The sequence below is a fragment of the Lotus japonicus genome, chromosome 1, assembly GCF_012489685.1.
Source record: "Lotus japonicus ecotype B-129 chromosome 1, LjGifu_v1.2".
Taxonomy (NCBI): Eukaryota; Viridiplantae; Streptophyta; class Magnoliopsida; order Fabales; family Fabaceae; genus Lotus; species Lotus japonicus.
Window position 1 is genome coordinate 86109268 of NC_080041.1, and position 14283 is coordinate 86123550.

Sequence of the window (14283 nt, forward strand, 5' to 3'; positions counted from 1 at the left end):
GACCGGGGGTCAGGGGGTTCAAAATTTTCAAATGAGCACATCGATAAAAATATAATTAAAAACAACTGTAATATACTAATATGTTTATACATCAGAAATTATACAAATCATAGTTACATTGTCCTTTACACGATTTCATATTCTGAAATCGTTGAACAATAAGCTTAGAGTTAATGTTATTGAATACATCACTCTCAATGTAAGTAACTAAACAATCATTCATCCATGTATCTCCAATTCGGTTACGCAGTCTCTTCTTCACAATATTCATTGCAGAGAAAGCTCATTCTACAGTTATTGTTGCAACATGCAAGTTATCATGACTGAAATAAGCATTAGAACCACCAACATATTGAGATATAACCAGGTTTATATCCATCACATTCTCATGGAAAAGAAGTTCCAGAAACCTATCTCTATTTGATTACAACTGAGAAGCAAATCCTCCTGACTGACTTCTGATGCAACGATATTTCTCAATGTTTGTAGAACCGGACCAGTCATCAAACCGGTAGGCGTACCAGTTTAAGGTTTAAAGGTCAGATTGGGGTTGAACCGATGTCGAACCGGTGGTAATTAAAAGATAGTTTTTAAATAAATATATAAGATATGAAAATAAATATTCTTTTTTACCACTATTTTTTTTTGGTTTTAAATATATATATATAAGAAACAGGTTAACGTAAACAAAAAAAAGTTCCTAAGAAATTCTACTTTGACAGCCCAATAAAATTTGATAGTGTGATATGGCCCATCCCACAATAGATTCAACCCTAAACTTTCTTAACTTTCATATTCACACCTTTTTTTATTTTAGCCGCCACACTACCAGCGAAAATGAGAAAAGAGGCTTCCACTTTCCATTGTCTTCTAGATCTGACTTCCACTTTCGATTTCCTTCTCCTTTCTACGCCACTCACCACCCTATCTCCTCCCCTCCAACGTCTTTCACAGAGGCTGAGCGCGTGCCGGCATTGGAGTCGTCGACGGACTATGTGATGAGGAGAAAAACGGTCCAGTTATGGGTGTCTTTTTCCTCCAACAGCCAACAACCCAACGTTAAAGGCTAAACTACTTCTGTCCTCTTCAATACTTATCATAACAAAGCCTTAATACTCAGTTCATTGTCCTCAAAAACAGTTGGTCGGGCAAAGGAATGTAGGCATAGGTGTGAGAGAGTAAGGAGAAAGGATATGGGTGCAGTAGGAATTTTTTTTTTTCAGGAGGTTCAACTGAACCCCCTAGGCTCCATGTGGGTCCGCCCCTGCCTCTCCCTTATACTTCTGATCAGCCACCTGCAGCCGCAACCTCCATTCTTCAATTTACCCAACCTTCCCCTCTCTGTCCTCCAAACCTCACTATTCACTAAAGGGATGTGTTGGTTGTATGGCCAAATTAACCCCAATTCCATCCACCATATCCACTGATAGTGAAAGAAAAAAAAATACACAAACCCTTCAACTAGTGAAATATTGCCAAGGGAGAAATATTGAGAGAAAGAGTGAGAGCGGTGCTGGCAGAAAGGGCCACCACTTTGATAAACGGTGGAGATTTAATTCAAGGCAAGGATCAAAACTAAAATTTCTCTAATTGTGCGGGATCAAAATGCAACTTTGCTCCGGTGAAAGATTAAAATTAAATTTCTCTATATTTAAAGGGGCCAAAATGATATTTAACCCGATCAAAATTTATGAAAGTTCAATTATCTCTATGGTTATAAATAAAATTTTAAATTGATTTTTATCTTAAATTGTATTTTTCTGATATACCAAAAAAATTATTTTTTTTAACATCTAAGTTGTTTTTTTTACAAGAGGAAAATGTATCTTTATTCAAATATCTTTTGCATTAATAAACATAAATCTGATCCTTTAAAAAAATCAAACATAAATCTTATATCGGTTAAAAAATATATAAATATTCACAATAATAAAATTCATAAATAGATTATATGTATCTAGATTTTGTTTTAATTTAGTTAGATCGATTTGTATGATTCAAAAAAAAAAAATAGATCGATTTGTAAAACTACCTTAGAAGTCTGTAACAAAAAAAAACTATCTTAGAAGTCTTATCCAATTCAAGGAAAAAATCATTATTTTTATTTCAGTTTATTTGCTTTTTTCGAATATCTTTTAAAAAAAAAAATTTTTTTTTGAAACTTTCGAATATCTTTTTACCGTAAACTATATACTAAAGATATGGATAAAATGATCTTAACAAATTATTGGATGAAATAAACATTAATTACCTAACTATTGTGAACAATTTAGGTAGATTCTGTTTGGATTTATTTACGAACTTCTATCCAAACTCCAACGTCGCTTGCACCAATTATATATACTCTTACCCATCTCTTCACTAGCTCTCATGAAATTTCAGCTACTCCTTATTGATATTGATTTTACAATTTTACTCCTTTCTTCATCTGATTTCTCTTCAATTTGATAGACATGTGTGGTGGTGCAATTCTTCATCTTGATCATCAGGATGGTGTTAAAAGCAAACCTTCCATAAACTCTCACCATCCCAACACGTCAATCCCCATTCCCAAATATATACCTCCTCACTCCCGCCATAGCTGCCAGAAGGAGAACACGCCGAACGCAGCTAACAAGATCCAACACGCGCGCATCACACCTGATCCATGCCCCAAAGTGAAGAAGCTTGTAAGAGGTCAAGTTAAGAACGTGAAACGCACTAAGAAGGTAACTAAAACTACAACGCACAAATCGAAACTCAAGAAGAAGATCAAGAAATCTCTTTTACTAGAGAGAACAAGTGGGTTGTACGCGGGATCCTCTACCGACTTGTCACCCTCTCCTAGCTCCGTTCCGATACCTTCTTTCATAACAAGATTGCAGTTGTAAGCCGCACTAGTGAATTTCTGTTGGAGTCAATATGAATTCATGTTGAAGTTAATGTGTTATAATTTTGCTTATTCAATTCATGTTGTAAATCCTAAATTCTCCATCAATACTTGTATACATACATAGTTGTGTTTGCACAGTGCTTATGGGTGATTAGGGCCTCGATCTTCTCTTATTTACTCAGCGGGAAGGTCAAGTGTAATTTGTGAATAGCTAATTGTTTAAATGTTCACATGCACCTTCAGAGATTATATATGTTCAGATTTGTAATAATTTATTGATAACAATACATGACGTTTATTTAGTAGTAGATAGTTTCTATTCAAAATCAGAACAATGTGAAGGAATCAATTTAAGTAGGGGTTTGTTGAATAAAAAAAAATCTGAGAAATGGGCTAATGCAAAATTAATTATAAATACCCGAGGTTTGAACATTGTTCCTAGTGGATGTAATTTGTTCGATACTTCCTAGACTGGGCGGGACTTAAGTATCCCTTATTCCCGCCCAAATCGAGCATTTAGATGAACGAAAGCAGCCATGGCAGGGTTTGTGGAACAACGTCGAAGCCCGCCCTTCTTTTGGATGGGTCCACGCGCCAGCTGGAAGATTCCTTTAGTTTTGTCTTATATGTATAGAGGCTTGGGCCCCGGTTGTCAGGCCCAAGTACAGAGAAAGTCCACGTTATGATCATTCCCTCTATAAAAGGAGAGGTCAACCCCTTGTAAAAAGTACCTTTTGAACATTTAATGAGAATATTCCTTTTATGATATTTTTAGTACTCTGCTAGGGTTTACTTTCTGTCAGTTTCCGACGTCAGATCTCCCTAGTACAGAACATTGGCGCCGTCTGTGGGTCTTGCTTCGATCTACTACTTGACATAGAAGGTGCGATTTAAGATCCATGGAAACTCGTTCGTGTGGTGGGGGCCGCCGCGATCATCGCCGGAGGGGTGGTGGTCGTCACGGCGGCCGCGGCGGTGGACGGTACAACAATCGTGAAGTACCTCAAGAGCCGGAGCAGGAGGCTTCTTCGGCGGGGGTTCACTCGGTGGCGCAGTCACCGACGTCGTTGGTGAAGGCTGCTCCGGGAAAACCTTCAGATCTGATCGCTAGATCAGATCCAGGAGTCAGGCGACGATCAGCACCGCCTGAATATGTGAATCTAGACGACTACAAAAGCAGCGTTCCGAGAAAAGCACCAGAAGTAGTGACGGGAATCACTCCGGCGGCCTTGCAACAGATGTTGGATACTTTGCAAAAAGTGCAAAGTCAGAATGAACAATTGCAAGCCCAGGTGGAGTATTTAACCCAGCGACAAGACTATAAGCAAGAACAATGGCTCGAGGCTGAAGACGTTGTTGAGTTCCAGCCTTTTGTAACCGCCATCACAAGGGTGGGCATACCAAAGCATCTGCAAACGATGGCTTTGGACGCCTTTTCAGGCGACTCAGACCCCATGGAACACTTGCGTTACTTTAATACGAAAATGGTTATTGGAGGAGCAACAGATGAGGTGAAGTGTAGGTTGTTACCATCAACATTCAAGGGGATGGCGATGCAATGGTTCATCCGTCAACCGCCCTTCTCTATCGACAATTTTACTGATTTGTCCACAAAGTTCTTAACTCAATTCTCCGCCAATAAAACTACCAAGGCAACCATGTTTGATCTTATCAGCATACATCAACAGCCAGGGGAGAAGCTCAAGAACTACATGGCGCGATTTAGTAAAATGGCGGTTCAATTGGAGGAAGACAATTCGGATGTTTGCCTAGCGTCTTTCAAAAATGGCCTTCGGGCAGGAGATCTGAATCGAGACCTAACAAGGCGACCGGCGAAGGATATGATGGATCTTCGTGCTCGTGTTCAGGAATTCATATTGATTGAACAAGATGATCAGAAGAAACAAGAAAGAGAGGAAGGGCGCAAGCAGTCTCAATCTGGCGGTGTTTCACAAGAGAAACCCAAGGCGGGGAAGGAAACCAGGGTAGCGCAAACCCCCCGTGTACCAAGACCGGGATCATATCAAAACTCCAAACCCGGATTTCAGAATACATGGCACAGAAATTCTCAAGGTCCCACGGCAGCCACAACCGGTCAGCATGGTGTTCCGCCAACTCCAGCGCCACTCACTAAGTTGAATGCACCCTTGAGTGCCATTTTAAGGGCAGTTGGGCAGACAAACATTGTACAGTATCCGGCACCACCACGGCGACCGCCAGCTAATGTGGATACCAATAGGTGGTGTGAGTACCATAAAGCGTTGGGACATACGACAGATAATTGTTGGAACTTAAGGCGGGAAATTGATCGTTTGATTAAGGCTGGTCATTTGGCAAACTTCGTTAAAGACACAGCAACGCCAGAGGTCGCTAGGATCACCCAAGGGGACAAAGGCAAAGGCAAGGAGATAGTTGAAGAGTTGGGCGATCCTGTTGGGGAATGTTCATCTATTGCAGGAGGATTTGGCGGGGGTGCAATTTCAAGTAAGGCTAGAAAACGCTATGTGGCGGCAGTACACTCAGTACATGAGGCGAGCGAAAGCGAGTGTGGGGTGAATCACTCCCCTATCATATTTACCCCTCAGGACTTTGCGCATGTGATTCCCCATGACAACGATCCAATTGTGGTAACAATCAGGGTTAACAATTATGTGACGAAGAAATTGTTTTTAGACCAGGGGTCTTCGGCGGATATCATTTATGGAGATGCCTTTGATCGCCTGGGTCTAAAAGAATCAGACTTGAGGCCGTATAAAGGAACCTTGGTAGGATTTACATGGGACCGTGTCACTGTACGGGGATATGTGGAAATACCAACTGCCTTTGGCGAAGGAGAGTTTGTAAAGAAATTTCAAGTGAAGTACTTGGTCTTGGCGTGCAGAGCCAATTACAATGTACTCCTGGGGCGAGACACCCTCAACAAACTATGTGCGGTCATTTCAACTGCTCATTTGACTGTTAAATATCCAGCCTGCAATGGAAAGGTTGGGGTATTACATGTGGACCAAAACGCAGCAAGAGAATGTTATTTAAAAAGTGTGGCGCTCTATGGGCGTAAGGCCGCCAAAGAAAGTCACAGAATCACGGAAATCTTTCCACAAGAAGGATTTAGTTTGGATCCAAGAGACGATGCTGATGATTTCCGCCCACAACCTTTGGAGGAAACCAAGCAAGTACAAATCAAGGGTAAATTTTTAAAAATTGGCAGCAGTTTAACAAAGGAGCAAGAAGAAAGATTGATCACCCTGCTGGGTGACAATTTGGATCTCTTTGCGTGGACCATCAATGACGTACCAGGGATTGACACCAACGTGATCACTCACAAACTGGCCATACGACCAGGGGCGACCCCAATCATCCAACCAAGGCGAAGAATGAGTGAAGAAAAGAACAAGGCTGTACAATTAGAAACTGAGAAACTGATCAAGGCTAGCTTCATCCGTGAGGTGCAGTATCCAACATGGCTCGCCAATGTTGTGATGGTCAAAAAAGTCAATGGGAAATGGCGGATGTGCACAGATTACACAAGCTTGAACAAAGTGTGCCCCAAAGATTCGTATCCACTTCCCAATGTTGATAAGCTTGTGGATGGAGCTTCCGGGAATGAACTTTTAAGTCTCATGGATGCTTACTCGGGCTACAATCAAATCATGATGCATCCCTCGGACGAGGAAAGTACAGCATTTATGACCAATCAGGCGAATTATTGTTACAAGACAATGCCTTTTGGTTTGAAGAATGCAGGAGCTACGTACCAACGGCTCATGGATAAAATCTTTTCAAAACAAGTGGGCAGGAATATGGAGGTGTATGTGGACGACATGATCGTAAAGTCCGCCAGGGCTAGTGATCATGGCGGCGATCTTAAGGAAGCGTTTGCTCAATTAAGAACATATCAAATGAAGTTGAATCCTGAGAAGTGTTCTTTTGGGATCCAGGGAGGAAAGTTCTTGGGATTCATGTTGACATCGAGAGGAATAGAAGTGAATCCTGATAAGGGTAGGGCGATCTTGGAGATGAAAAGTCCAACAAGTGTCAAAGAAGTTCAACGTTTGACAGGCCGAATGGCCGCCTTGTCACGTTTCTTGCCAATGGCGGGTGACAAAGCGGCCCCATTCTTCACATGCTTAAAAAAGAATTCAAAGTTTCAGTGGACAGAGGAATGCGAACAAGCTTTTACCAAATTAAAAGAGTCATTGGCCACATTACCAGTACTTTCCAAGCCAACACCAGGTGTTCCATTAGTGCTCTATCTAGCAGTTACTGACAAGGCGGTGAGTACAGTGTTGCTCCAGGAAGAGGGAAAAAAGCAGAAAGTTATATATTTCGTGAGCCATACTTTACAGGGGGCAGAGTTGCGGTACCAAAAAATTGAAAAGGCTGCATTGGCGATTCTGAAAACTGCGAGGCGCCTCAGGCCTTATTTCCAAAGTTTCCAAGTCAAAGTTAAAACTGATGTCCCCTTAAGACAAGTACTTCAGAAGCCTGATTTATCAGGGCGATTGGTTAGCTGGTCAGTGGAATTGTCAGAATATGATATACAATATGAGCCTAGGGGCCAAGTCACAGTTCAAAGTTTGATCGACTTCGTGGCGGAATTAACACCCACGGAAGGCGAGAAGACTCGAGGAGAATGGATCCTATCTGTGGATGGATCCTCTAATAACACTGGAAGTGGGGCTGAGATAACAATTGAAAGTCCAGACAAAATGATCATTGAACAGTCTCTAAAGTTCGAGTTCAAGGCGAGCAACAATCAATCTGAGTATGAGGCTTTGATCGCCGGCTTAAGGCTAGCCATTGAGCTGGGGGTCCAAAAGTTATTTATCAAGGGAGATTCGCAGTTAGTGGTTAAACAGGTGAAAGGCGAGTACCAAGTAAAGGATCCGCAACTTTCCAAATACTTGGAAGTGGTGCGCAGATTGATGATGGAGGTCAAAGAAATTAAGATAGAACATGTCCCGAGGGGACAAAATGAGAGGGCAGATGTGTTAGCGAAATTGGCAAGCACAGGGAGATTGGGCAATTACCAAACAGTCATTCAGGAAACCCTGCCTCGCCCGAGCATTGATTTGGTAGAAATAAAGTTGAAAGCAGTCAAGTCAGTAAGTGAGGGCGAGCCTTCTTGGATGGAGTCAATCAAGATCTTCCTAGAAAACCCTCCAAAGGATGACGATGTGAACACAAGAGCAAAACGAAGGGAAGCCAGCTTTTACACAGTGGTGGATGGTGAGTTGTATCGGCGGGGAATTATGTCCCCTATGCTCAAATGCGTTGACACCAAGGACGCCCATGGAATAATGGCGGAAGTCCATGAAGGTGTTTGTTCAAGCCATATAGGCGGGAAATCCTTGGCGGTAAAAATTGTGAGAGCTGGATTTTATTGGCCGACAATGAAGAAGGACTGTCTGGAGTATGTTAAGAAATGTTAAAAATGCCAAGTCTTCTCTGACTTACACAAGGCTCCGCCAGAAGAATTAACAACCATGATGGCGCCTTGGCCATTTGCTATGTGGGGGACTGACATTTTGGGACCATTCCCAGTAGCGAAGGCACAAATGAAGTATATCATCGTGGCGGTTGATTACTTCACTAAATGGATAGAAGCCGAGGCAGTGGCAACTATCACGGCCGCCAAGGTCAGGATTTTCTTGTGGCGAAGAATTGTTTGTAGATTTGGGGTCCCCATGGCATTAGTAATGGATAATGGAACACAATTCACAAGTAGTGTTACCCGGGAATTTTGTACAGAAATGGGAATCGAGATGCGATTTGCCTCTGTAGAACATCCACAAACCAATGGGCAGGCTGAATCGGCTAACAAGGTTATCCTGAAAGGTTTAAAGAAGAAACTGGATGAAGCAAAAGGGCTTTGGGCGGAGGAACTACCAGGCGTTCTTTGGGCATACAACACCACTGAACAGTCAAGCACAAAGGAAACCCCGTATCGTTTAACTTATGGGACTGACGCCATGCTCCCAGTGGAAATTGAAAACCAAAATTGGCGAGTGGCTCGGTTTAATGAGAATGACAACGGGGAAAATTTAATAGCAAATCTAATCATGCTGCCCGAGGAACAACGTGAGGCTCACATAAGGAATGAGGCGGGAAAAGTGAAGGTTGCAAGAAAATTCTCAACGAAAGTAGTGCCAAGAAAAATGAGGGTAGGAGACTTAGTGCTCCGAAAAAATACAATACCTGATAAACACAACAAACTTTCACCCAACTGGGGCGGGCCTTACAGGATTATAGGCGATGTTGGAGGAGGAGCTTATAAGTTGGAACAACTAAATGGTCAAAAGGTTCCACGAACATGGAACGTCTCTCATCTAAAGCAGTATTTTAGTTAATAGAAACAACCAAAGGTGAATGAAGCCGCACTCTTTTTTCCTTTCTTTGGAGAGGTTTTTAATGAGGCGGCATGTAAAAAGAATGGAGACAATTGTTCTCATGTATGAAAGAGAAATGAAGATTATTTCAACAGAAGTTACTTTTTAATTTTTTAATTTATATTACGAGTTTATGCAAAGTAAATCGTATCAAGGTATATAATACCGCGAATAAACCTTTCGGAATAAGAAAGTATCGCCATCCAATATTGCAAGTCTTGGCAATTCTAGTGGCCACTAGAAACCAAGCCTTGTCGAAAAATCGACTAAGGTATATAGACCTAAGTAACAACAAAAGTTGGTAACAACTCAAGATAACAACGACTAAACTTAAAGTGGTCTTCATTAAAGGTAAGAAAAAGGGGCGACGCCCGTACATGATTGAGATTGATGACAAACAAAAGGGCAAGGCCCAAAGAAAAAATTGACTTAAACAAAATAAAAATAAATTACAAATTCAAGCTACATTATCATTGTTGGCGTCGTTTCCCTGGCTTGCTCCAATTTGAGGGTCTTCCTTCTCTTGATCCTTATCCTTGTTCCGCTCATTCCTATCCCCGCCATCACTTTCTTCTTCTTCAGACTCACTTTCATCATTGAATTGAGGAAGGAGGTCGAGGCTAATGTCGTCATCACCAACCACTTGACCATCCTTGATCTCCTTCAGCCACCCAATGCGGGAAAGATCAAAGCCCGGCTCAACCACACTAATCTGCTCTTTGGCCGCCAGAAAGCCTTGAGCAAACTGAAGAGAAGCACGCCCTAAGATGGAAGCATTCAGGCGTTCGTACTTCTTTTCCAGTTTTTGGCACTTGGCTTGAACAGCAGTGTGCTTATCATTGATTGCTTCTTTTAGAGACTTGGTCTTCTGAAGAAGCAGGTCAGAAGCCGCCAGATCAACAGTTAACTTAGTGCACTTTTCCTCAGCAGATGTCAGCTTCTTATTGGCGGTCTCAGCATCAGCCTTAGCTCGCTCATAGGCGGTTTTATAATCGGCTGCCTTCTTCTCGAGACGATTCTTGGCTGAAATCACTTCTTTCACGCACTGGGCCATTCCTGCCACCGTGCTGGCAGCGGAAAGTGCATGAAATATGGCCAAGGAAGCAATGTTGGGGGGACCTTGACCGGAAATGTCTTTGTGGACCCGATTGTCAAAAGTACGGGTCATGAAGTCCAACCCGTTGAAGTGAGGATCATTTAAACTCAGCAAGGGGGGAGGTGCCTCGCCACCAATGGCTGAGCTAGTGCCAGCTTGGCTAAATGGAGTTGGCGGGCGGTTAATCAGCAAGCTTGAATCCTGGTGAGGTGGCGGGACAGCGTCGTGTCCCTTCTTTTTCTCTGCAGGCTGCCTTTTGGAAGCCTCGCCAGTTGATTGATGAGAAGGTTTACCACCAGCAGCGCCTGAGGTTCTTTGGCGTTTGGGGTCCCTGACGGTATCAGAGCCCGAGGCATCTTCATTCTTTTTCTTCTGTTCATTATCGGCGGCCCTTTTCTTGGCCGCCGCAGCAGACTGGGCGAGGTAATCCTTCAGCTTCAAGGGGTTAGTGTCAACCTTGCCTTTTCCCATCGTAGCTACATGGAAAGTATTAGTTAGATAAAGCACATGCACAAAAAGAAAGGCAAATTATGTGCAAGATTATAGACTTACTAAAAAATTGATTTAAAGTGCCGGATTTCGACGCCTCAATCAAGTCATGACCAGAGATTACTGGTAGTGTGCGAAGGTAATCGGCGATGCCTTGCTCAGATTCATCCAAGGCGTCATATGAAACGGATATTTTCCGGCGAGGGTTTTTTGTCCAGTAAAAAGGGAAGAGGGGATTATTGTCAGAATCTCGGAACAAGTTCTTTATCTCGGGCGATTCCATAACTTTGAAATATTTTTTCTGCCATACTTTGTAATGGCTTTTAAGGGCGGTGAACCGGCTCATGTTCTTACGGGCCAAAAGGGGAACCCATTTCACCGAAGTCGGTTTAGTGGTGACTGACTTATAAAAAAGGAAAAACAAGGGGTAGGTCGGAGTGAAACTCAAATGTTCACAAAGAATTTCAAAGCAGCGGATAAAACCCCAGGCGTTGGGTTGGAGTTGGCAAGGCGCCACATTTAGAAAAGAAAGAATGTGACATATAAAAGGCGAGAATGGAAGCTTGATATTCAAGTCTAAGAAGAAATAACCATAAACAAAAAAGAAATCAGGCGATCCATCGGCTGGCTCTTTGCGCAAAAGAACGCAATCATCCTCGCCACATGGAAGAACATTCAACTGAAGGTCTTCATTATTGGAGGTGGCGGGGTTTATTTTCGTGAACCCTTGGGCAGATATTCGAAGCGAATTAATGCTCCCAACGCTGCTCCAGATAGAACGCCAGAGACACTTATCTTCAACTAAATGCGCGTTTGAGCGCCATTCAGGTGAAGACAACTCTCCATTAGAGGAGAGAATTGAGTCTACGGAGCCGGCGGGACCGGAATCCTCGTGAGTGGAAGGAGAGGATTGAATTTCGATAACGGTGGGGGCAGAAACTTCCCCCTCCGTGGAAGGGGAAGTGAGTTCTAAAGAGGAAATGCTAAAATTTTGTGTCGACATACTAGGTAATTTCATAAAAATAAAAAAGAAGATGAACAGGTCCAAACACAAAAAAAGAAGAAGACACAGTGTCAAGAAAAGAGAAAGGGGAAGGACTCACCGGAGGAAGAAGCGGAGGATTGAGTAAAGAGAACGTCGGTGTAAGACCTGGATTTTCAGAACAAGCTAATTTCCGACTCACGCGTAGAATTAGTGTAAGCGTGACAGGAGTTTGATATTTGAGAAAGATTAATGAAGAAGAAAGTTCAGGAATTGCTTGAGGAATGTTGCGTAGTCATTTTAGGAATTAGAGCGAGTCGTCTGCACACCCGCCTTATGGCAAGCGTGTCCAGAATAGGCTAATTTCGCTTTAGAGCAACGTTTTAAGTGAGATTTCGAATCCTTGGAAAATTTAAAGATTTTCTTTATTTTTCCTTCGACCAGCGTTTCATTTCGGAACTCTAGACTGTACGCACGATAGTATTCACTTTTCGGAAGTCCGACGACGCTAATTTCCTTGCTTCGAAACCCTAGATTCGAGCGATGGATGAAGACTTTTTCTATTCGGGACTTCTAACGAAGTTTCCGTCCGCGTTGCCAGATTTGTTTCGACATTTCCAATCTTTCTTCAGAAGGAAGTTTTGTCGTCTGAGCATCACAGCAAAAAGTAGTTTAACGGGACAGATTAACTTACACCGCCTTTGGGATTTTAGATATCGTTTTTCCCAAATCATAGATAATTGTTTTGAGTTCTGGAATTCTGACGCCAGAATCTCTCTTAGAATTCCTCGGTGGACGTGCTGCAAAAATCGGAATCGCGAAATTTTCATTTTCCCGCGATTTCACCTGCCTATAAATAGCTCGAAAAAGCAAAATCTCTTCATTCTCACCCATTCAAGGCCGCGAGCAAGGAGAGAGGAGGAGAGGAGAAATTTTCGCGAAAACTTGACCAATCTTCGTGCAGTTCGTCCCTACTTCTAGGTATTGAGGTAACTAGCATGAATCCTACCTCTGTTTACTGTTTCTGTTGCGTTTCTGAAGTCGTTTCTGTGCTCACAGTTTTGAGCTTTTTCTAAAATTGTCCGATTTCCTTGATTTCTTGGTTGGGTTATGTTCCTTATGTTCCCATGAGTCTAAAACCTCTGTCAGTAATCGCCGATTGCGATTCAGTTGTCCAAGATCTGAAAAATTGATTCAAAACCCCATTAGTCGCACATTTCGAAACTTTATTGTCGAAAAGCTGTAATCTGACTTCGTGCCTTTAGGATTTGTTGTCACGGATGTCATGAGGATCAATGCTGTCAAATTTGTTTTCCGAACTGATAACTTTGAAGTTTTGAGCCTTTATTTTGGACCAAAATGCCCCTGGATAGTCGTATTTCGACCCGATTGTCCGAAAATTGTTCCGACAATTTCTTTGCCTTAGTTTTACCCTAAAACTACCTTGTGAATTGATTTAGATCGAAGAAAAAGTTCGAAAACCCTATTTTCCATAGTGGCCGAAACCTAATTGCTTGGGTACCGTGTCCAAAAATAATTTTTGGGTCTCTATGACCTGAGCCATTGCGTAGCTCTTTCAATTGTCGAAATTTTGGCGCCGGTTTCGTGTCATTCTGAGTTCTGTAGCTCGAGTTATGCTCGTTTTAGCGAACGAAGTCTCCGTTGTCAATTTGTGCCTAAATAGGAACTCTGAAGCTTTAGAGGCTTTCTTTACGATTTCGATTAGTATTAGTAGATCGTGTTGCTCCTAGTGAAGCTTGTGTTGATGATTGTGTTTTCTTTGTTCTAGGTTCGCAATTTCCATGCCCAACTTCTACTCACGAAGGTAAGGGTAACTCGGTTTTAGAGCGTCTTTGAGTCTTGCATGCTTTTATCGCACTGCCTGTGTTTGAGATGAAGATGTTTATATTGATTGGCAGATGATTATGATTATTATGCTGAATTTGGAAAATGTTTTCTGAGAGGCTTCGGCCGTTTACTGGTTTCTGTCGTTACTGCTTCCTAGTGGATGGAACATGTGGTTACTTTGGATTGGTCCTTGGGTGGGCTTTGTTATTGTCTGACTTGGCATATAGGGCTTGAGTCAAGTGGCGATGAGGAGGTGTGTCCTATCATTGTCCCATCTTGCGAGGTGCTAAGTGGCGATCAGGAGGTGTGTCCTATGATTGTCCCGTCTTGTGTGACGTTAAGTGGCGATTAGGAGGTGTGTCCTATGATTGTCCCGTCATGTATGACGTTATAAGTGGCGATGAGGAGGTGTGTCCTATCATTGTCCCATCTTGAGAGACGATATTGATCGATCCATTTTGTTAGCAGCATATAGTTGCATTATAGGGAACTAACACCTGACCCTATGTTGTTGGATTTTCGTATTGGTTTATTGATATCTGATTTGATGTTACATTGTTGAGGTTATTATTATCTGAGTCCGATTTATGTTTAAGTTGTTGATATA

General features: G+C 42.3%; 1 protein-coding gene across 1 annotated transcript; it reads right to left on the bottom strand.

Moving 5' to 3' along the window:
* Positions 1-283: 283 nt before the first annotated feature.
* Positions 284-11770, bottom strand: LOC130709872 (uncharacterized). Its single transcript, XM_057559007.1, has 4 exons — positions 10910-11770; positions 10440-10833; positions 10053-10328; positions 284-323 (listed from the first exon to the last, which is right to left on the bottom strand). The coding sequence occupies exons 1-4, from the start codon at positions 11190-11192 to the stop codon at positions 284-286; spliced, it is 993 nt and encodes a 330-aa protein (XP_057414990.1). The 5' UTR covers positions 11193-11770.
* Positions 11771-14283: the final 2513 nt, after the last annotated feature.